This window comes from Hakea prostrata, chromosome 11, assembly GCF_041222555.1.
Source record: "Hakea prostrata isolate BN-2017 chromosome 11, UWA_Hpros_2, whole genome shotgun sequence".
Classification (NCBI taxonomy): Eukaryota; Viridiplantae; Streptophyta; class Magnoliopsida; order Proteales; family Proteaceae; genus Hakea; species Hakea prostrata.
The window spans coordinates 14,262,473-14,286,253 of NC_142610.1; the positions used below are offsets into that span (position 1 = coordinate 14,262,473).

The window sequence follows — 23,781 nt, forward strand, 5'->3', positions numbered from 1 at the left end:
GTAGAGAAAAAAATGAGTTGGAAGTGATTCTAAATAAACGGATGGATACCCAACACCTGATGCAAACGATTATATCATCTCATCAAAGAAACTGGTTAGTCCCAGAGAAGGAAATAAAAGAAAGATAGGGAAAGCATGGATGGTTCTTGAGCTGGAAGATCTCCTGTATAAGAAATGGCTAAAAGAACTAACCATTCCTTGTATTTTAACAAGTAATTGATAACATAAGCGATTCATACCCCAATCCAAATTATGGCACAGAAGTTGAAGAATGAGTATATGTAATGTTGTACATAGTGCCAAAAATACAATAGGATATGTGCCTATACAAGAAATGGAGTATAATAACACAAGTCTTTCGCTCTCCAAACCTCACAAGATCTCTGTTCTGCCATGTGAAAATTGAAGTTCTGACCACCGAAGGAGAAGTGTTTTAGATCAATTAGGAACAACTTTCAACATCTAACTCAGTAAAAATACCCTCTGTATGCTTCTGTACCAATACTAAAACCCTCTCTACTAGCTTCCAACTTGAATGCAACTACTATCAACTTCATCAAAATGATGGCACATCTATAATGCTTGGTGAAGAAGCAAGGCAACAGATCCAACAAAAATAATACACTGAATATGGAGAATGTCTTCACTCCTCTGTGCGTAATGCATTAGTTAAAAGAGAGCTCCCTCTGCCCTCAGTAACTGATGAAACCTGCAGGATGAGACAACAATGACCTGCCTTTCCATTAAGGCTGTTCTGGTTGCCCATCGCTGACACTGTCGTTTTCTTCTAGCTGCCTGTCCTCCACACTTGCTGCTTTTGATTCTCCACCAGATTCATCAGCATTCTTTGTACCAAATTTCAAACGAACAGGCCGGCCTAACAATTCCTGCAGCATACAAATTTATGAGATCAGAGCAACTAATATCATGGTGAACTCATCCTATATTGATATTCTCCAGCCAAAGACATATCTGTAACCTTTCATATTTTGAAATCATGAAACATGTGAAGCTTTAAGGGGAAAAGGTTAGGGGACCTTTAGCCTAGGTTATATTACCTTGTTCAGCATTTGTGCATTATGTACCAAGCTAAATGAATCATTTACCAAAGGCATTGGAGATGTCTTTGCCACATACTCTGCTAAATATGGCAACTTGACAATCCATCTTTGTAGCAACACATTGTGCTGTTCTCCTAGTAACATCAGAAATTCAATGAAGATCTTTCAAACGAGGGTTAAAAAAAGAGGGGATTCTCTATTGCCAGAGACATCCTAGAAGGCAACTACCTTAAAGCAAAGTAGGGTTTCATTAACACATGAAACTTTTTGGGTTGCCATCTAACAGATAACACTAAGATTCCCCAGCCTAACCAAGGCAGGATAAATCTAAAGGCTGTGCTCCTGTGCTTTAGCAGGGTCTGGGGATAAATGCATGCAACATTACCCTTGAATGTTTATGGCCTGGTTAAACAAAGTCTTGGCTGCATAAAACCCCCCACCATTGACCCTGTGTATCATCACTGGAGCGGCAGTTCCATCATCTCCTTGTGGTACGTCTCTACTTCAGTTCCATATCTCTTTGTTGGGGGCTGCCGCAGGGGGGGGGGGGGGAGGTGAAACCTAAACCCGTGCTTGACACATCCCATGACCTTATGTGATGTGTGATTGTATGGGGTTGGGTCTTGAATGCAGTGCTTCTCTCCAAACTAGTACAACTTTGCAACAACTACAATTCAAAATCCTAAATAATGGGGAATGATTTTTCCTGTCCATTTGATCTGCCTAGAAACTAATTCATGCACAAAAGAATACTTCCTAAAGTTCACAGAAACATTGAGGAAATATGCGTTGTAAATAGTAAGGGCACACAACATTTAATGATGAAATGGCCAATCATCGGTGAAAGTTGAGTATTATATGAATTTACAAGTACGTGGAATAACCATGATAAATTACATTGACATGAAAAGATGAGATTCAGTTTTGACAGGAACCGTGTTTGTGATAGGATAACAGGTTTCCTATTTGAAAGAGAAGACCCAATTATATGATTGAAACAATTCGATGTGAATGATTCAAAAAGAAGCAAAACAATAAACACGAAGCATAAAATCATCTAGGGAAATCAAAAACTAATGTCCACATGTGCTTAACAAAAAAGTGTGGACAAATGGATCTTACAACCAACAATTAACTGTGGGAAGTAACTAACATCGACCCAGACAGCCACAACCCATTTAACTTACCAGTCCCCTCCACCATGGGCCCTAACACTCCAAAACAAAGAAAGAAATAAAAAGAAAAAAGGTTCCAGCGAATCAAGTATTCAGTGTGAGGGAAGAACAAGAAGGCAAAGTGGAAGGATGATATCACAAGAAGAGAAATTTACCTACCTTTCCATCTAAAGCAGAAATAGCAGACTCAGCATCCTCCCTTGTGGCAAATGACACAAACCCATAACCAGCAGATCTACCTGCTAGGTTGTCAAATACCACCCTAGCTGAAACCAGATTGGGAGTAGCAGAGAAGAATTCTCTGAGATGGCTAGCTCTTGCTTTCCATGCAAGGTTGGAGACATAAATCTTATGGCGTGTCTCTCTTGGAAGAGCACCTTCAGGAGGAGGAGGAGAGGGTTTCTTCAATCTCTTTGCAAAGTCCAACCTAAGAGTCCTTCCTGACAATTCCTACACCATGAAAATCTTAATCAGGTTAACCCATTTACGAAACATTTACTTTAGCTCTAGATTAGATCTTCATTACATTTCAAGCAACGAGGAGACAACCAGACAAGGCATGACTTTCCCAACCGGATAAAACTGTCTTCAAAGTCATTTCCAATCAAATAAAAATTCAACAAGTGCACATCTTAGTGGGGGGAAGATATCAAAAAAGAATCATGCAAACAATGAAATATTGATTCAAAAAAATCGTGTAAAAGTTCCACAAACAGAGGTAATAAAATGTATTAGAACTGTTTCAACTTCATGGTAGTTTTCTGCAGCATTCTGAATTCAATTACTACACTCCTTGGGGAAAACAGTGAGATGAATCAAATAGCAACGAATCAAATATTGAAACCTAATATCTAACAGGAACCCAATCCAGCAAACACACGAAAATCAAGGTAAACCAGAAATTATATCCCACAAACTTACGGAAGAATTGAATTTATCAATTACAGCACATGCTTCTTCACCAGAAGCCATCGTGACGAAGGCAAAACCCTTGTTTCTCCCATCCTTTTCTTTAATAATCTACAAGAATGTAACAATAACACTGAACATTTTATCACAAAGACAAAAATATATAGCAAACCCAGATTAAAACAGAGAAAAAGAAGTAGCAGTAAAAGCATCACCTCAACATCAACAACAGTACCGCATTCGCCGAAGAGCTTTTTGATATCGGCGACAGATAAAGTCCATGAAAGGTTAGAAACGTAAAGTTTTTTCCTTTGTTCTTGTTGCGTTTCTTCTCGGTTTTCTTCTACCGTGGTTTCTTCTTCTACAGCAGAGTATAGTTTGAAAAGGGTTTTTTTGTTTGAAAGAAGGGGAAGACAAGAAGAAATGTGAGACTTGAAAGAAAGAACAGGGGCAGAAAAGCAACAATTGAGTTTAATGGGTAAAGAAGTTTTAGCTGAGAAGAGAAATCTGGGAGAAGAAGTAGAAGAAGAAGGAGAAAAAGAAGGAGCAGAGAAAGAATACGTGGAAATGGTGAAAGCTGATGCATCCAATGCAGCCATGGGTGAGAGGGATAACAGAACCATTTTGACGCTCCAGGGAGAACAGGGAGCTTAATCTGTTGGGTCTGGGCGAAAAGACCAAATATGCCCCTGATATTTCCATTGTCGGAGAGGTAAGTAAGATAATTTGATGGGTAAATCAGTCATTTTGTCAAAATCTGTCAAAATTTGGCTCAAAACTGATGGCTCAAAAGTCAAAACTGATGAGCATCCTTGGTGGTTGTTCTCTTCTTCTTACAAGGCTACAAGTGCATTTGGTAATGCACTATTTGGAAGACATGTTCTTCACTTATGTTTTTTTTTTCTTTTCTGATTTTCATTCTAAAAAGGCATTTCTGAACCCTAAAATGTTGTTTGGAAAATCTGCTCCAGAGCTCTTTCCAAAATGCAGACGCAAACGTAAAATATGATGGAGACTTTAGATATTCACTCTTCTTCTCTCTTCTTGGTTTGAGCCTTTGATAGAAATGTCAAAAAGGAAAACAAGTATTTTATTTGGAATTTGTTTGTTCACTAAGGAAAAAGAAACATTTTGCAAACAACATTTTAGGGTTCAGAAATCATTAGTATATGTTTGATAAAGTTTTTATGCAGAAAAACTGTTTTTTGAAAAAGTATATTTTTAGTGTTTCTATGCTTAAATATGTTCTTTAAACAATTTTGTACATTTAATAGTAATAAACATGTTCTAAAAATGTTTGACAAAAATGACATTATCATCCAAATAAGTATAAGGTATCACTATCATTTCCATCCAAAATAAAATACTTTTGCATTACATAGTAGCAAAATGATCGACCATTGCACTTCCACCAACATTCTACAAATGGGCTCTTCTTGTCTAAAAACACATATCCTACTTGAAGTCAATCTCCATCTTTCTTCAAAACTAACTCGATGAGACCATCAAGGTTTTCTTTAATAGCTGCTTGTTCTTTCTTGTATCACTCAACACTTCACATTCTAGAATTCAACTTGTAAAAAAGGTGCTCAGAGAACAGAATCTACTAAACTGAACTTAGCCTGCCATTTGGATTAAACCAATATTTAAAACAGGGTCTCCCTATGGCATCAAACTCCAACTCAACCATTTATCATAACCTGGTTTAAGACTGAAATTCACATTTGAAACCCACTGAATGATGATACTCCTAGATCTCATTCAAGGAAAAACATAAGATTATCATAAGCATCCTTCCATTGGTTCATTCAGATGACATAAAAATGTAGCCCACAGATCGTTTCAGCCATTTTAGTTGATAATATAACAGGAACAATAGAAGACTGAAACCTAGCATATAAGGCAGAAGCAGATAGTGGGAAAGATCTCGGCTTTATCCGGCCTGACATTACATCACAAGTAGCAGGGATCTTCATTCCACCAATCAATACAGTTATCCAAGGAGCATAACCAATTAGCAATTGTGGGTTTAACTTATATATAGAATTTTCCAAACCAAAGTCTCCCAAGGCATTAAAGTTTCTGGCTAACATCCTGGATTTGTAGCAGCTAGCTGTGAAGCAACGCAACTGATGTCAGCCATAGCAGAAGCATCTCTACGAAGCTTTGAAGGATTAATAAGACTCCATTTCCCTGAAGGTAAGGAAGATGATACACATTTAGATACACTATGGGAATGGTAACTGAAATTTTTCTCCCTGTGATCTATCCATAACTCCTAGTTTGCCATACCTTTATCTGATCTCTGCACCACTGTTTTGCCTCAGTAATGTGCCTCCGGTAAAATTATATTTAGAGCCACATGGTATTAAGCAGGAAGAAAGTAAAATACAGTAGAAGCCAGCAGCAAAATATGCAAGGACAATTGTTAAAACCAAAAGTTGATTGTGATATCAGCATACTCAAAAAGCAATAACATTTCACTGCAGAAAATCCCAGATCTGACCACTAACATTGGTGGCTGCAACAGCTCAATAGGAAAAAAGAACCTCTACTGAAAGATTTAGGTAGATTAATTTACAGTAGCACTTCAGCCTACATGATTTCCGTTAAATGATTAACTAAAGCTAGGTATTTATTCCATCAAAGCTTCATATACCAAACTAGAGTGAAGTTTTATATCTTCTGGTTTTATATCTTCTGGCATTAAGGCAAGAGACCAGAAAAAAGGTCTTAGGAGTACGACCAGCCTGCAAACCCATGTTTAATCAGAATTAGAAATAATGTCAATTCAGATCAATGGTAGACCCACTGCTCATTACCTCTTCCAAAGCTCAAACGATGATACAATTTGAAGGTCACTGATTATTATTATCATGGAAAACTCTGAACCCGACTCCAACTGATCCACCAAATCAGGGTCTGTACTGACAACTGGGCAACATTGAGTCATACTTCCACACAGGAAGGAGGGTTGAGTGCTGGCCATTCTTAGGCATGTAGCAGCAATAAGCAGTTAACTGTCAGCCTTTTCAGTTTCTCCACCTCGTCTGGTCAAACCAACCAATGTCAACCTTTTATCTTTTCTTTTGATTTGTAGGTATTTTATCAGTGGCAGAAAGTTATCTGGATAAAATTAGTTCTCTTCACTCTTCTGTGCTTTTTAGTGATCAAAAGAACACGACAGCTATCAAGTGGGATTTTGTCACCCTTATTGCTGACTTGTTTTTTGTTTAGAAAATCAACGGAAATTAATTTCAATTTGATGCAGCTGGTCAATCTGATTTTTAAGTCATGCAAGTGGGTACTTTATTATAGCTTACTCGGTCATCAAGTTTCCTGCACTCCTGGCTTTCTCTGAAAGCAATCGAATCAATAGGGACACATGCTGCCCTCAGCCCAAAACGTAAAGAGAAACCATAAGGGATAGACAAAACTAAGATGCGATATTCTATAGACCTCTGAGAAATAAGATTCAGATTATGAAAGCCTAGGATGAATATCATTATGCTGCTTCCTGCGTCTAATCCCTTGTGTGGTTTCAGATTAGCAACAAATATACGGAGTCAGTCCAGGTTTTCCCAAATGATCATGGACACAATCAATCCTTCTGGGTAACACAAGATAACATTCCTAACTCACAAGGTTAGTGGAGAGAAATTGAAGTACACAATAACTGATTAATTTGGAGCTTTTGCTCTGTAAATGAATGAAACTACATGATTAGGTTAGATGGTAGCACCCAGCTGACCATGTGTGAAAATTTTCAATAAAGCCAAAGACTGTAGGGTCTCATAGTAAACAATTACCAATAGCCTCTACAAGAACAGACTCCCATTTTAAAATGATGGAATCTGCTGGAGTCTCTCAGTATGATCTCATGATCAACAATCTTGGAAATGAAGGTGATGGCACTGTGACAATCCCCACAGACACGCAGGTTCTTGGTTATCCGGATTGGGGCTCCAGGAGGTGAGGTGAGAATGCCATATGCAAGAGCCAATTTCTCACTATGCTCAGCAAGAAGATCACTTTTCTCCTCATCATCAACATCATGGAGTGCAAAGCTAGTTTCAGGGACATAACCTAGAGCCTTTATGCGTCCGATCAAGTTCGCAAGTACCTCGTATATTTGCTGTGATTGGGGATGAGATCTGTCCCCTACATAAAAGGAGGCAGTGCCATTCTTTTCTTGGACCCAGCTGCAACCTGGCCTCTTCCTAATTCCTGTCTTCTTCATTAAAGACCTGATCCTTGCCACATCTTTCCAGCGGCCAGCATTGGCATAAATGTTTGAAAGCAGCGTGTACGAACCGTCATTCTCAGAGTCCAATTCCAACAGTCGTTCTGTAGCATATTCTCCAAGATCTACATTACCATGGGTCCTGCAAGCACTGAGTAATGCAACCCACACAATTGGGCTGGGTTTCATTGGCATACTCTTTGTAAGATTCACAGCTTCATCCAAGCGACCAGAGCGGCCCAAAAGGTCTACCATGCATGCATAATGTTCCACACCTGCAACCACTCCAAACTCACTGCCCATAGAATTGAAGTAATTCATACCTTGATCAATCATCCCAGAATGGCTGCAAGCATATAGCACAACAATGAAGGTAACCCCATCAACATCAAGACCTGCAGCCCTCATGTTGTCAAATACCTGGAGGGCTTCCTCACCCCGGCCATGCATCCCATAACCTGTCATCAAAGATGTCCAGGAGACGGTATTCCTGTTTCTCATCTTATCAAAAACACGTCGAGCTGCATCAACATCTCCAGACTTTGAGTACATGTCTATGAGGCAATTGGCCACAAATAGCATAACAGACTCAAAACGATTACGCATCACATAAGCATGGATCTGTTTACCAAGCCTCAATGAGGCTAGCCGAGCACAAGCCATCAAAGCACAGGAAATTGTAAAAGCATTAGGGGTCATGGCATCAGGTCCCTGTAACATGCTGGAGAAAAGCTTCAATGCATTATTGGCATCACCATGCTGTGCATAACCACCAATCAAGACCGTCCAAGTAACAACATTTCGCTGGGATATCAATTCAAAGACGGCATTGGCATCTTTTGCACTCCTGCATTTGCAGTACATATCTATGAGAGCATTGTTCACCATTAGGTCATCACCAGGATCATCACCCTTTTGATTCAAAATGCCCCTAACAGCATAACCATGAATTTCCTTTCCTTGAAGAAGAGCTCCCACGGCAGCACAACCTGACAGAAGAGAGATTAGTGTGACAACATTAGGTGCCGCACCAGAAATCTGCATTTTCCGAAACACATCCAAGGCTTCACAACCACGACCCCTTTGAGCAAAACCAGCAATCACAGCGCTCCAGGTCACTACATTCAATTCGATCTTCTCTTCCTGCATTCTTTCAAACAGTTGCAAAGCATCTTCAAAGCTGCCGCTCTGAGAATAACCAGTAACCATAGCATTCCAAGAAACCACATCCTTCACAGGCATGCGATCAAACACCATTTTCGCTGCCTTCATCATCCCACACTTGGCATACAAGTCGACCACAGCATTACCCACAAACACGTCATCCAAGAGACCACTCCGTAGCGAGTACCCATGCGCCTCTCTACCTTGCAGCAAAGCTCCCACAGAAGCACAAGCAGGCAAGACATTAACAAGGGTCACAGCATCGGGACGTATACTTACATTCTCACTCATCCTAACGAACAATTCCAAAGCCCTGGACGAATCACCACCCTGCACGTTAGCGGCCAAAATAGAATTCCATGAAACGACATCATCAATGTCTCTAAGCAACACTTCATCAAACACTTGGTGTGCATTTTCAAGAGCACCACATCTACCGTACATGGCAACGAGGGCATTGCATACAAAGACATTAGAGTCAAACCCACGAGTGAACACGACACCATGAACGGTAGAACCTCTTCTGAAAGAGGGCAGTTCTCCACAAGCTTTGAGAACAAAAGGGAAGGTGTATTGGTCAGGCCTCCATCCTAACTTCTCCATTCGGCAGTAAAGGCTAAGGGCAGCGTCAAGGGACCCATGGCGAACCTCTCGCCTGATAAGGGCATTCCACCAAAAGACGGCTGTCGGAGACGGTGGGAGGCGTTCGAGTGCGGCTAGGGCGTAGAAGGGAGCGTCGCAAGCAGCGTACATGGCAACTATGTCTGTTGCGAATATGTCTATGAGACCTCTGACCAGGAACTGTTGATGGATGCATTGAGCTTCGGAGACAGATTTGCATTCCTTCAAGAGGGAGATTAGTGGTGTTGCAGTGGAAGTAGAGTAAGAATTTAGAATCGGAAGGTGGTGTTTCAGTCGGTGGCTTAGTTGCCTCACAGAGTAGAGAAGCATTTATACATTACTCCCAGAGAGTTGGTCACCCTCAGTGACACATTGATCAGATTAGCTTCTGATGGGTTCTCATGTGCAATGCAGGAGAGGTTGGCTTATTTGGTTGGGAAACCCTGGCAAGAAAAAACAACTCTTTAGCGTCGTGGGACAAATGCTGTAGACTAAAACATTTATAGGGGCAGTGGGTTTTAAAAAATTGGAAGTTATCAACAAAGCCTGTGAGGTTGGAAACTTCTTACTGAATCTATCTCTCTTTGCATTGCTACTTTCAAGGCCAAATACTTTCGCTTTTTTTTTTTTTTTTTGGTGTGAAGTTAATCCATTCAAATGGAGGGAAAACACGTGGGGACACAACTAGGGTCGTCCAACCACAGAGTGGAAATAGGCCAACATGTCTCTTTCGAGATAGACATGGCCACCTTTGCTAGACTATCGGCCATTACATTGGCCTCTCTAGGAACAAAAGAGAAAAAACACAAAGCGAAATTGGCTACAAGGAGCCGAATATCTGAGATCACTGCTTGAGAAGTCAAAGGGGCCGGTTTGGAGGGTACTTTGAGAATTGACACCACCTCCAAATTATCAGATTCAATAGCTACATGACTTAGTCCCAACTCAAGAGCTGCTTTGATCCCTTCTCTTACAGCCAAGGCTTCACCATCAAAGATATCTGCAAACTGTAGAGGAATAGATTTCACAAGTAAGGGAGTGCCTCTTTCATCTCTTATAGCAATCCCAAGGCCTGATTTGCCGTTGCTTCTATTCCTGGCTGCATCAGTGTTCAACTTAAAGAATCCGCTTTGTGGAGGACTCCAAGTTGTTGCTCTATGTTGCTGGTGTTGACTGTGTCTGCTATCTTCCTTCATTGCATTACTATCCATAAATTCCTGGGCGAAACGATTTGCTTTCACAATAACATCACATGGACTAGCACTACCTTTGCCAAAAATTCTGTCATTGCGAGTCAACCAAATGTGCCATAGTGTAAAGGAAGCTAAACATTCTAGCTTTTGTCTTTCCTTCTTGTCGTTTCCATGAAAAAATTTTCATTGCCCTATCCATTCAGCTAGTGTCATGCTTAGATTGTGGCCAAAATGGGCTGATAAAGGACCTCCAAACCATACAGCTCGTGCAAAGTGAGAGTGAAGAAAAATGTGATCTACAGATTCTACCTCCTTTCCACAACAAGTGCAGCTATGATCAATAGGAATGTGACGATGATGCAAACCTTCTCCACAAGCAACTCCATTTGCCACAGCTCTCCAAAGGAAGCTTTTTATTTTGGGAAGTGTATAACAGCCCCATATCTTTCTCAACTCATGCTTTTTCAATCTTAAAGTCAAACTCAAAAGTGGCTATTGGCCCAGACAAAGTTTATGCAGCACCATCCCAGAGTTAAAAAAAATGAATACCTAGCAAGTAGGGAATGGCATTGATACTTTTTTCTGGTTCGATTATTGGCTCCTTAACACCATGATTGTAGTAGACAAGTACCTCTTGTCTAAAATTTGGTCACATGACACTATAGATGCCCAAATATCACAATACATCTCAGTGAACAGGGAGTATCTTTCAAGCTTTCCTATATTCCACATTAATCTCAATCTTTCTCATGATATCTAGCTCTCACATATTTCTACCAATGGTGAATTTTCTACTAAACTGGCAAAAAATGAACTTATGTAATAGCAATACCCTACAGTGCCAAATGATATCCTTCAATGATGGAAAATGTTTTGAAAATTACCACTAAACCCAAACTCAAATTTTATTTTATTTTGGCATTTTTTGAATGCAGGGTTACCATTTGGATCGGTATTATCTCAATGGATGAAGGTGCATGATTTCTGTAAACTGTGCAAAGATAAGACAAAGAATCTCTGGCACGTTTTCATCTCTTGGGAATGGACCAATATGGACCACTTGGGTTAAGAACAAAAAACCTAGCCCAAGATTCCATTTTGCATCTATACAATGGCTTCCTAGTTGATTTTCAACTAGACAAGCAAAAACTTCGGTGGTTCGTTTTGTGTTTGTTACTACATGTTATTTTATATGGGTAAGAAGGAATAATGTAATTATGAACAAACTGAAACCCTTTCCCCATAAAATAATTACAAATATTACCAAGTGGGTCATGGAGAAGAACAAACAATATTCATGGACAAAAATCCAAATTCTACCCATACCTTTGAACTTTTACAAGCCCACATCATGCAGTCACTCTCCAATATTATTGTGTGGAGGGTTATATAATAACTCTCTAAGTATAGTAGGTTAGAGCATGGGACTTGTGGAGCATGATCATATCATTTATGCTAAGGTAGGGATTCTAGAAAAAAGGTAAAGCGTTGGATGTTTTAATACGGGCAATGAAGGATGGCATAGAATACACCAACACAAACACAAATCTAATCCAAGGAGTTTGGCTTAATGATGTGGAGGCATCTCTTTTCTTTCATACCCCACCTAAGAAGCATTGGCCTATTCAACTAATCCCTATTTTGGTAGATTGGTAGACATTAAATCTACATTTTTTAATGCCTTGTTTTGTAATTGTAAGTCCCAACTCTCCTAGGGCATTTTTACCAACATGACAAGTAATGCTATTAGTACTAACACCTCTACTAACAAAAGAGGTACTAAGCTTTCCAAGCAAACTGATGAATTATGTATGATAGTTGACTATTAATATATATCTTCCTTGTTATGATTAAAAAGGGAGAGAGACAGAGAGAGAGAGAGAGAGAGAGCGGTTGGTTTTCATTGGATCTAATTGTTGTAAAACTAAATTGAAGCCATACGAGATCCTATAAACAAGGTTTAAAGTATCGATATCAATTATCGTATCCGTCAGGTAATTTTAAGAGACGTATTGTCCTGTATCGAGTATTGTATCGTTTTGACTAATGTATTTTAGTGTAATACAATGGAGAGACGTATCAAGATGTATTGTATCGGTTGGGTCAGATATGGATACGTATCGACTAGTATCGTATGGTATTGTGGGATATTTTAGGGCCTGTTTGGTTACATGAATCTAGAGATTTCAAATCTCTGGATTCATGAATCTGAGAATTATACCCGTTTGGTTGTAAAAATCCCTAGATTCATGAATTCTATAGATTCACCTTTTTACACTAAAAACGTGAATTTGTAGATTTATGGGTAAGGGGTGAAATTCAAAGATTTCAAAAAAGCTATACATTTATACATTTACAAAAATCACATCGATCAAATAATTTTTTAGGATGAATCCATAGATTTCATTCCACAACCAAACACTTAATTTTATAAATTATGATTCCATAGATTTAAAGTCTATAGATTTGAAATCTCTAAATATTTGAAATCTTCAGACTCATGTAACCAAACAGGCCCTTAAACATTGCCTATAAACCGCAAACAACTGATTTATGCCTCCAGCATATGGAAGGATCATGATTGTGGTCCGGCCTCTAAACCTAATAATAATATTATGTGCAAATAATTTGTAGTGGAGATCCTTTCACGCTCACCTAAGTGTGAATCCCACAGTGCCTCGCTTGAAATAAACAAACCCTGTGAGTGTGGGTCCTGCTACCTAATGTGAGTGGGAAATGAATTGAGAGGTAGGTTGGGTGGAGAGAATATGGACTCAGTAATTCCTGTGATTTCAACAAGGACATAGAGCGATACAGTACAATACAATTTCAATAGTGCAATGTAGTTTTGACACGATATAGAAAATATATACTCAAAGTTGAAACCATACTGTATGTTTCTGTAATTACTTCTATCTAGAAGAACAATACATACAAATGGTACGTATGTAGTATTAGACAATACATATAATTATGGTATAAATATAGTATTTATAAATGATATGTATATAGTATTAAAATGGTATAAAAATGTTATAAAGCAACTTTACTTTTAACTAGTGCAACATACAAAATATCGCATCAAACCACCTATTTATATACTTATTATTCTATTCTAACTAAAGCTAAGGACAAACTTATTTGTACATATATGTTCTAATGGCCTCTTTAGTTACATGAGTCTGGGGATTTCAAATCTATGAAGTCATAATTCATAAAATTTACTATTTGGTTAATCTGAATTTGTGGAAATTTCATTATGAAAATTTGTTTAGTCAACATGATTTTTGTGTATGTACAAATATTTAGTACATTTATGGTAGAGGTTACTCATAAATTGACAGATTCACGTTTTTTAATGTGAAAAGTGAATCTTTAGATTTCATGAATCTAAGAATTTTCATAACCAAACGGATATAAATTTTGCATTCATGAAACTATAATCCGAGGAATCCAATTGTTAGATTTGAAATCTCTGGATTCATGTAACCAAACAGGCCCTAAAGAGTATCTACGGTACGATTTTGATATGCATCAATTTTGAGTTAGAAGCTGCTTTTGCGTACCGTACTGCATCCATAGGGGTGTCAATGCTTGGATCAAACTGTTGAATCCGAGTCGAATCGGCACCTTAAAGCCCAAATCAAGCCAACCCGAGATTAACTTGAATGGGGTACGGTTAGGAATTGAAAGATGTATCGAATTTGCACTAGTTCTATCCAATCCACTAGTCGCTCATTAGCCCAAAACAAATGGACCAAACCAGACCATTAAAACTCAACCTGTTAAGACTAAGGGTGTCAATTTGTGTATCAAAATTGTTTATCGATACTGAAACCATGCCGTTTAAGCTGTACCAAACCACACCATTTCAAATTTGGTATGGTATGTACTGGAACTAAATTTAGCAATTGGTACGGTATTGATAATGATATCAGTTTCTTGTACCATACAATTGATATGTATTGAAACTAAACCGAATTATTGTATTGACAGTATGTAGTGTAACAAAAATGAATACCATACCGAATTGAAGTTACTAATATAATTTCTTAGTTAAAACTTATAATTGAAGGGGAACCTGAAACCGTATTTTGCTAATGGTCCATGTTTTGATCGGGTGTTTTCAACCTGAAACCGATAAGCCCAAATCAAAATTAGCCTAGACCAAACCCCTTTGCACTCAATACCATTTCCAAAAACCATACTTCACTGTTTTTGAAATAGTTTTGGTTTCGATTTATGTATGGAATTGATACCCCTAGATTTCAAAAGGCTTCAGATATACGATCGAAATAATAGCTGAATGGTACTTTTCTTAATCATATTGATAACTAACCCATACGGATACACAAACTTTGATTTAAGTATAAGTTTGGTCCCCTCCCTTTTTTTCGGTTTAATTAAAGCTAACTATAATCACGGGGAATCAAATTGTAGGGGGGCGGCGGACAAAACAAAATGAAACAAGAAAACAAGAGAAAAAAAAAGGGTTGGTGGGAAAAACAGAACACCAAAAATATTGACCGGATGAAAGGAAGAAGCTTTGAAACCGGATTTCACCCTACCCAAACCGATCACGTAGGAAAAGGAACCAGATCGAACAATTTCAACCAAACGGGAATCGTTCAGAATCCGGTTGAAATCCCGGTTCTGTCCACGCCCTAAATAAACTTATTAAGCATGAAATCTCATTACGAAAGAGAGTTAAGAACGAATTTCTAAGCTTGAATGATAACGACCCATGAGCTATCTCATAAGGTTGTTTAAGAATTAAGAGAGAGCCTTTTACAACTTGCAGTTAAGCTTGTGTTGCCATGAGAATCAAGAATGATCAAAACAAATCAGTTGCCTATGTTGGGGACTTCATCGAGTAAGGGTGTCAATCTTATGGTTTCGGTAATTTGGTACAGTATCAACTTTGAATATAAAAAATCAGAACCTGTATCATATCGAATTTACATGGACAGACGCGACATTTGCAAAAACGATTTGGTACGGTTTTCGCATTAAATTGGTGCGGAAAACCGTTTAAATACGATATCTAGTACGCTACAATTTTGGTATGAACAAACTCATGCCACTTTTGTTATTAGTTCATTGAAATCCTAATGAAATTGCGATCAAACAATCGATAGAATCTTAAATTAACAAAGACAAATCAAGTAAATCTAAGAAGAGGATGTTAGGTTTATCCTAGACAATATATGGACTTGGATTAATTACTGTGGTTAATAATTGATGGGGGTCTCAACACATCGGGCCTATGCACTGCCATTAGGTTTGAGATGGGCCAATCCAGTCCATTGTGGAAGTGGACTAGGGTTTTGAATTGTTATTATAAATAGTTATGATGGGATCCCTTCAACCTCTCAAGTTCTTTTGTTCTTTTCTTTCTCCACAAGAAAAATGTACGGTAGAAAGACGAGGAGATTGGAGAAGGCTTCGTCACTCTGCAGATTTGACATTCAATGTTTACATCGATCTTCTTCAATATATGTCTAGTGTAAGGTATATCCAATATTTTCTAAATATAATATCGTATTCTAGTTCTTGCATGGTTTTATTATTGATTAAGGTTTTGAGGAGTGAAGGACGAAATGAAAGATTGAAACAAGGAACTAAGGATAGGGTAAAGGTTAAGTGTTATATTTGTAATTACATTTATATCCCTTAATTTGGTACGGTACCAATTCAGTACCGTTTCGGTACATACCGATGGTATGTCTACCTAAAACCGTGTCGTATCATACCAAATTTTGAATGGTGCAGTTTTAGATGGTGTGATTCGGTACGGATGGAACGGTTTCGGTACACAATTAACACACTTATTCGTCGGGATGTACTTGTTGGCGAAGGTATAAGGAAATATAATGGCACCAAATTCACAGGTGCAAACTTTTGGAACAATGACAAACACTTAAGAATTAAAATGAAAATTTCTTACAATTGCATGTTTATCTTATTGCCTTGAAATCTCGTACCTCCTAGAAACTACACAATCAAGTACTATTTATACATAAACAATAAAAAAGTAGTGGATTAACGCATCTTTAACTCGGTATGTGGGAATGTAAATGAGGATTAAGTCTTCCACAGTTCCACTTACTATATTAAGAGATGCCACTCTTAAAGTGAAAATGCCTCCACTAACAGATATTTTAGTATCCATATAATGCACGTGTTACATTGAATTAGATATTGAGTGACAGTGATGTTCACATCACCACTAAGCAAATGATCCATATTTAGCTGAAAATTTTTCCACTTTCCCCCAAACCAACCATGGCCACAACACGTTTGAGCATTTATTTAGGAAAATAAAAAGTCACACAAACCATGTTCCAAATGAGCTCTTTTTTATAAAGAAGCAGAGAAAATAAAAAGGAAAGTTTCACTTTTAGATCACTTATTACCTTCCCCACTAGAATTAGCTGAGAAACAGAAGCCCCCACTTCCGGCTTTCCCAAAGCCAACAAATCATCAATGGTAAACCTCTCTCTCACCTCTTTTCTTGTTGCTTCTTATCAGGTTAAAGAGGTTAGAGACTTAATACACAAAACTCACTCTCACCTTTTGTATTCTAATGCTTTATTTTATTTATTTTTTGGTAAACCACAATTTATTCGAAAGGAGAGCGGTTACACAAGCCAAGCTCCAGGGACAACAAGTCTCGAAGCCAGGGAGAGTTCACAGGCCATAAATACTTAGAACCAGAAGAAGGACCACCACGGACCAAAGCATTCTAATGCTTAATTATTTCATTAAACCTTGGGTTTGACCCTAATGTCATTTTCTTAACCAAAATTTAATCACTATTTTTCTTCTAATATGAATTATTTTTCCATGAGAGCAAGTATAAATTTCCAGTCAAATAAGCAATTGTGTTAATGTTTATTCTGTAATCAAGAAGTTGGGATAACACATTGTGATACGGCATTGAAAGGTAAGCAATATAGAGGTAGTAGGACCACAGAGGTCACAAGCTCAAGTTTTTGTCCCTTCATCGTCTCCAAAGCCTGTACTCTGCAGGCTCCTAATCCTTACGACTGGGTTTGTGATGAAAAAAGGGGTAAAAAACCGTGACAAATAATGGCGTCAATGTCAATTAAGCCATGCGATAAGGTTGTCATTTACAAAATCATTCCCAATCTTATCTCATTAGCTATGTAAAAATAAGAAATGCTCTTTATCCAGGAATACGACCCTTCTCGTAATTGTCACCAATGAGAATGCATGTGGAAACATTAGTATAGATGGTGATTTTGCCTTACACCCTCATTTATCTAATTTTGCGGTCAATAACTTGAATAACACTTCGTCAATATCACGCAGAAGGGTAAGGAATGCGACAAACAATGGCATCAATGTCGGTTAACTCACACCACAAGGTCGTCATTTGCAGAATTACTTCAAATCTTGTCTCTCAACTATATAAAAATATGGTAGGCATTTTTTGTCCGAAAGCATGATCTCAGTTGTTGCAAAATATATATACAGAAGCATAGCAAGGAAGGTAACGTAGCGTTAGATAGGGTGGATTCATTAATTTATTCTTCTCTTTGAATAAATATAGTACATACATTTTTATACAAAATCCTTCATAAAATAATGAGTGGTTCAAAGTTTAGACTTCTTCTATGAAATCGAATAAATTAGATTAAAAATAATAAAATTTAAAAAGAAAATGATAGGTCAAGAACATTACATAACATAATTTTTTTTACAAACTTTGTAATTTACCTAATTGAAAAAGGAAAAGGGAAAAGAATAATAGATATTGGATTCCATTTTTATAAATAAGATACCTCTAGAAGTTAAAAAGACTAAAATAAAGAAATTTTAGTGGGTTAACAACTCAAACTACTTGATGAATGAAGACAATACATCAATCTCATCACACATTAAAAAAAAATCAAAATAGAAAGAATAATAATTTATCACCCATAACCAAGGTAGGCATGAAAGATGCTCATTTGCTTTAAATTATCAGATAAGGGTTTAGATCTAAGATGACATCATGGCTTAGCCAACTCCATTAAGACTTGGACCCACCACCTTCATGACCCAACTCTCACTTAACTGGGCCCACTTTTAAGAACAAGGGCTAGCTTTGTTTGAAAGAAGAAGTGGACACAAACAAAAGAGAATCAAAGAAAGGCTAACGAAAAGCCTTGAAAATGATACAGAAAAAATTTTATTTTGATAAAAATTTATAAAAGCCAACACAAAAGAATAAGATTAGATGTACTTTAGAAAAAAAATATTAAAAAGTAAAGAAGATTTGGGGGTTGCACCAAGAGCAACAAATTAACAAGTGAATTCCACCTCAACCCACTTCTGGAATCCTCTCCTTATATGCTTCTACCACCTAAGACATCCAGACAAAGTGGACTGTTTCACGTCCATTAGATTAGAATCTTTATTTAGCAAAAGCAAATATCAATATCAAATCTATTTAAATTGATCGATTTACATCAGAGAAAAATCCAACTAAAGTCCTCCATTGAATAAGAGAGATTCTAAGTTGATGGTCAATATAAATGTGTTCCGCAACAAAAAAATGGCGTGAAGAACACGTTGGGTGGAATAGAGAAGTTAACATTGCTGTGGTGAGTGTAGTGGTCGCTGGCAGGGGAGGATTGGGATGATTTCCGACAATGGTGGTCCAACAAAATATGGTAGGAAAATAAATCTCTTCACTTACCTTAGAGTTGGCGGCTAGATAATTTAAACAGAAATAGATTGATCATTATATCTAATAACGATATTTGAATAATTTCATAATCTATTTTAACAGTAAAGTTAATTATCGATAACTTGATTGCCATGTAATTTATGAAACAATAGCAAATGGTCGAGCATTTTGTCTCAAATATAGCGAGTGCCGTATAATTTACTCTTTTTTATCAAAGAAGGGCCCACCAAGCACTGAAAAAACACACGATGGATTCTATTCTACCGATCGACATTACCAAAGAAAAGTGCATTGTACCCAGAAAATGGGCAAAAGAGTGCTGCACTCACATCCACGTGTCGGAGTCTGATGCCTCCACTATACACCATAGCTTTAAATTGTTGGATCGGAATCAACCATGTTGACCTACACCATCAAGAAGAAAAGCCATCATCACGATCGTCCAATAAGAATCAAACGTGTAAGCCGACAAGCTTTACTTTTTATCTTTTTTTAACCACGTGGAAATTGTCAAACGAAGGCGGCTACCGCCTACCGCTACGTAGGTCGGTATTTAGAAGTTCGATAAATTCACACATCATCGACCTTCTTCAAACCTATTGCAATGCCGCCACGTGTACCACGGGGTCCCACCTTTTATCGTTTTCCTGCAACTGGGCTTTGGTGAGCCCCACACGTGGAATACATAATGGGAACAAACAGCGATCTCAAAACACAATGCGGAACGCCGATAGATCATGGAGAGTAAAAAACTAAAAACTACAACTTTTATTTCAATTCCATCTATGGACACCTTGGTTTCCAGTACTACATTTTACTCCCTCCTCACAAACTATATTTACATTTTCCACCCATACTACTCGCTAACAAAACTTAGGTATATTGAACTTAATTTACCCTTATACCAGCCTAATTGCACAACTCCTCCTCCAGGAAGACTTTACTGATTATTCTTTGAACCATTTGCTGCTGCTATATACATCACCACCCTCGAGAAGGGGGCATTGTGATATTTACTTGTTAACAGGCGGTGAAAAACTAAATTAGAAAAGACTTTTCTAATATTCTATCATGAAACCTCCCATTGGTGCTCTGTGAGGGATTCCCTTTCTCCGTTTGGCAGTTCTGTAATTTACGACCGTTGGCGGCGGCGTTGAAGGGGTGAAGCTCTGAACTTTGTTCTTCCCACTACCATGGCTGGAACTGCTGCTGCTATAAGACTCTTCTTCATCAAAGTTCTTCCCCCGATGATGATGATGATGATGCTTTATTTTCTTAAAGTTTTTGGAAGTACCCACAATCTGAAATCAGAAAGTAACATTTAGAAAATCAAGAGAATGTAGCAGTGGAATTGCGAGAAATCATCAATATAGGAAATAAAAAGAGGGATTTGAATGTTTACCTTGCAACCCAGAGAACAGAATCGGAATGAATCCAGAAGGCTACGCTCACAGACCTCGCAAGTGTTGGTTACCCCTTTGCCTGGCCTGGGCTGAGGTCGTTCGTTCAAGAAGACAACTCTAGCGCTGTTGATAATGTAGGTTTGGACACCAGTTATGTCCAATACCTTTTGAATCTCGTTAACCCTGATCACATCATGATACGAGGACCTCCTAATCTGTAATGTTGAAAAACAGAGCAAAGTTAAAGATCCAACATTGAAATAAATAAATAAATAAGCAAAAAAGGAAGGAAAAAAAACCCAAATCAGAAATCTAAAAGTGATTGATGCCAAACCTGAATGGCTCGGTGATCTTTGTGATAAGCGAGACAGAGAGAACAGAGGCTCCCATTCATACAGTCCAAGCAGTACATATTGCATTCAGACTTGTGAGAATCAGCATGTAACTTGCATTGAACAAAGAAGCTTGTTTGCAGAAGTGGGCGCAACCACGGCGGCCATCTATTATCATCTTCATCTGGTCCTCCAGCTCCCTGTTTTTCATCAAAAATGGAAATCAATCACACACACAAACAAAAATGAACAACCCAGATGAAGATGAAGATGAAGATGAAGATGAAGATTAAGATTAAAACAGAGCAAATAACAGAGAATCAGAGTTGGGGAAATGGGAAATACCATTATTCTTCTACTCTTGGGTTTGATCTCCTTCACAGTAGGTTCTTGGTTATCGATCGCCAGTTTGAGAAAGTGGGTTTTGGTCTCTGCGTTATTCTCTTGAACTCGGAGAAAGAGAGAAAGGAGAGAGAGAGAGAGAGAGAGAGTTTGGGAGGGACTTGAAAGGGTGTGAAAGGCTAGAAATGGGAGAAGAGAGTGTGGGGGAGGGTTCTTGTAGCGGTGGTAGATGGCGTCTCCAGTGTTGGGTCGTTCTTATCTGCTCAAAGTCTAAACCCCGAACCTAACTCCGAACCCAAACCACATAGATGCGTTGATTGCAAGGAACCGACCTCCTCCTTTCTTTCTAGTTTCATCGCAGAGACGCAGAGACCGACTTCTCTTTCTACTTTTCTTTCTTTCTTTTATTTATTATTTATTTATAATTCTTTTCCTAATTAATCATTTAGGGAAAGATCACATCCGTGCGTGCGTACAATAGATTCCTACATTTGGGTTTTGGCACAAGATCATTTTAATGACCATAGTATCTGCAAAGATCATTTTAATGACCATAGTATCCTTATGGATTTTTGTATTATAGAAACTTTTGTCATGAGCCTTAAAATCCAATCCCACATGCGACATGAGTTTTTTTTTTTTTTTTTTTCCTGATTTAATCAGGCAGAGAGTTTTGTTTTTGGGAATGTAACTCTCACAGCATTGCTCGCGCCAATGGGTGGAAGGATAGAAATTGCTTGGGTGCTGCATAATGTAGCGAAACGGATGGTCGAGATCGAGATCTCTACTGTTCGTAGCATAGTACTGCGCATTAATTACATAACACTGAAGTCACTTTCGTGGAAGGACATTTGGCATCAAAAAGATATTTCATCCTGAGAACGATTGACAACTTTTAGAGCTAGAGAAGGAAAACAAGACGGTGATGGTCAATTACCGTAGTTATAGAGGCTCTTGGACATTTGCATGCGGACTTTTCAAAAAGGATGAGATTTTTACGATTCATTAAGGCAGAGCATTCATTTAATGAGGACCATCGTATCCTTACGAATTTTTATGTTATTAAAGATATGATGGTCATTTCATATGACTTTGTGTCTTTGCTTAAAAACCCAATCCCACGTGCAACATGATAGCATTCATTTTCTTTTCGATTAATCGAGCTCAGAGTTGTCTTGTTGGAAACGTGACTCCCACAGCATTGCTAACATCAATGGGTGGGATAACATTTGGCACTGAAAAGATGTTTTATTTCTAGAACAATTGACAGCAGTCAAAGCTAGAGAAGGAAAGCAAGATGATGATGATGAATTACAGGAATAATAGAGGTTCATGAACGTCTTGCAAGGTCACACATGAACTATTTTGAAACAGCTTCTTAGCAAAAATTTGTTCCATAAAAGATAAAACTACACAAAAAAATTGTTCTTTAACCTTCCTTTGTCTACAAACCTTAAACCCTAGGTTTGCTTCTTTTTTTTTCTCACTTATATATATAATTTAATAATTTCATGCCATGGACAAGATTGGGTAATGTCTCATGTTATTCATATTCTAAGGAAGATGACGAAAGTGATATCATCACTATCAATTGACTGAGTGGTAGAAGAATCCATTTCCCTTTATGTTCCCCAATCTTTCCACGAAAATAATCAGACGGTCAAAATTTCACACCTTAGTCATGATTGGATTTAGAGAATCTAAAATCAATTTTCAGTGCCCAAATTGAACCCGGTTGACCCATTTTTGAATTCCTATTGGTGGAATATACTTTTATTCATTTATTCCGGTTCATCCCCCCTTGAACATAATTACAAAGAGCATTCTTATAATTTTAGATAGAGATTCTCACCTTTTTGGGAATTAAAAAAAAAAGGAATCTTCCTGTTTTAAAGTAAGAATCAAGAGATATATTTACATATATATAATATATCAGTGGATCCATCATACCATAATGATCATTAATGTCCACCGTTTGATCTTGATCTTGTTGATAAACAATCAAAATAAGATTTGATTCACGATTTGTAGTTGCAGGCAATAAACAACTGATCTAGGCATAGAGATCCAAATGCATGTGCTAATTATGAATTTCGCACGTGGTTTTTGCTTATATTCCACAAACCATCATTTTTTTTTGTTAAATCTATAGTTTGAGTCATTCAAAAAATGCTGATAAATAAAATATTTAGAATCTGTTCTGCCCTAGAGATTGGAGCTCGAATCCAATGAGACTTTTACCACAACAACAAAGGAGGTGGTAGGTAAAATATGTTGGGGTTAATTCTAGAAGCTGGAAGGGGTATTTTGGTAAAATCATTATGATACTTTTCTTAATTCTAGAACCTTCATTCTACTAATTTTAGTAATAATTTTTTTTCGATCCCAAAGAAAGTCTGGGCAATCCGCTTGGAGAATCTCCTCTAACTTCAAAGGAGATCCGAAAAGAATATCAAAATACCTTCAATATCCAATCAACTTAGCAATGTTTGCATCCTTGAAGTTGTGACTAATTTCCAGTCATTCCTCAGTGTTAAGTAACGACTTGATGTTGTCAACAATCTTTGAAGGTCTTCAGTGTTACACCCTGACCGGAGTGATGTGATAATAAGAATTTTCGAATTGTAAGTCTATGTATAA

General features: G+C 37.8%; 3 protein-coding genes across 3 annotated transcripts; all 3 read right to left on the reverse strand.

Annotated features, from left to right (window-relative positions):
• Nucleotides 1–18: 18 nt before the first annotated feature.
• Nucleotides 19–3,796, reverse strand: LOC149000271 (29 kDa ribonucleoprotein A, chloroplastic-like). Its single transcript, XM_089141055.1, has 4 exons — nt 3,361–3,796; nt 3,158–3,256; nt 2,396–2,686; nt 19–887 (listed from the first exon to the last, which is right to left on the reverse strand). Exons 1-4 carry the CDS (start codon nt 3,766–3,768, stop codon nt 744–746), a joined length of 942 nt encoding a protein of 313 aa, XP_088997181.1. The 5' UTR covers nt 3,769–3,796; the 3' UTR covers nt 19–743.
• A 2,968-nt stretch (nt 3,797–6,764) lies between these two features.
• Nucleotides 6,765–9,651, reverse strand: LOC149000272 (Tetratricopeptide repeat (TPR)-like superfamily protein). The gene has a single exon (XM_089139997.1). It carries the CDS (start codon nt 9,501–9,503, stop codon nt 6,951–6,953), a length of 2,553 nt encoding a protein of 850 aa, XP_088996123.1. The 5' UTR covers nt 9,504–9,651; the 3' UTR covers nt 6,765–6,950.
• A 10,007-nt stretch (nt 9,652–19,658) lies between these two features.
• Nucleotides 19,659–21,228, reverse strand: LOC149000273 (protein RGF1 INDUCIBLE TRANSCRIPTION FACTOR 1-like). The gene is made up of 4 exons (XM_089140968.1): nt 21,145–21,228; nt 20,802–20,999; nt 20,467–20,682; nt 19,659–20,365 (listed from the first exon to the last, which is right to left on the reverse strand). Exons 1-4 carry the CDS (start codon nt 21,145–21,147, stop codon nt 20,123–20,125), a joined length of 660 nt encoding a protein of 219 aa, XP_088997094.1. The 5' UTR covers nt 21,148–21,228; the 3' UTR covers nt 19,659–20,122.
• Between the last annotated feature and the right edge of the window lie 2,553 nt (nt 21,229–23,781).

Excerpts from the sequence above, each read along its gene's own strand:
- LOC149000272 (XM_089139997.1), bottom strand. The coding sequence starts at position 9,503 with ATGCTTCTCTACTCTGTGAGGCAACTAAGCCACCGACTGAAACACCAC.
- LOC149000273 (XM_089140968.1), bottom strand. Across the intron at positions 20,683-20,801 it reads AAGATCACCGAGCCATTCAG|ATTAGGAGGTCCTCGTATCA; the intron begins GTTTGGCATCAA and ends TCAACATTACAG. Across the intron at positions 20,366-20,466 it reads TCTGTTCTCTGGGTTGCAAG|ATTGTGGGTACTTCCAAAAA; the intron begins GTAAACATTCAA and ends TTCTGATTTCAG.
- LOC149000271 (XM_089141055.1), bottom strand. The coding sequence starts at position 3,768 with ATGGTTCTGTTATCCCTCTCACCCATGGCTGCATTGGATGCATCAGCT. Across the intron at positions 3,257-3,360 it reads GTACTGTTGTTGATGTTGAG|ATTATTAAAGAAAAGGATGG; the intron begins GTGATGCTTTTA and ends ACATTCTTGTAG. Across the intron at positions 888-2,395 it reads TTTCTGCTTTAGATGGAAAG|GAATTGTTAGGCCGGCCTGT; the intron begins GTAGGTAAATTT and ends TGTATGCTGCAG.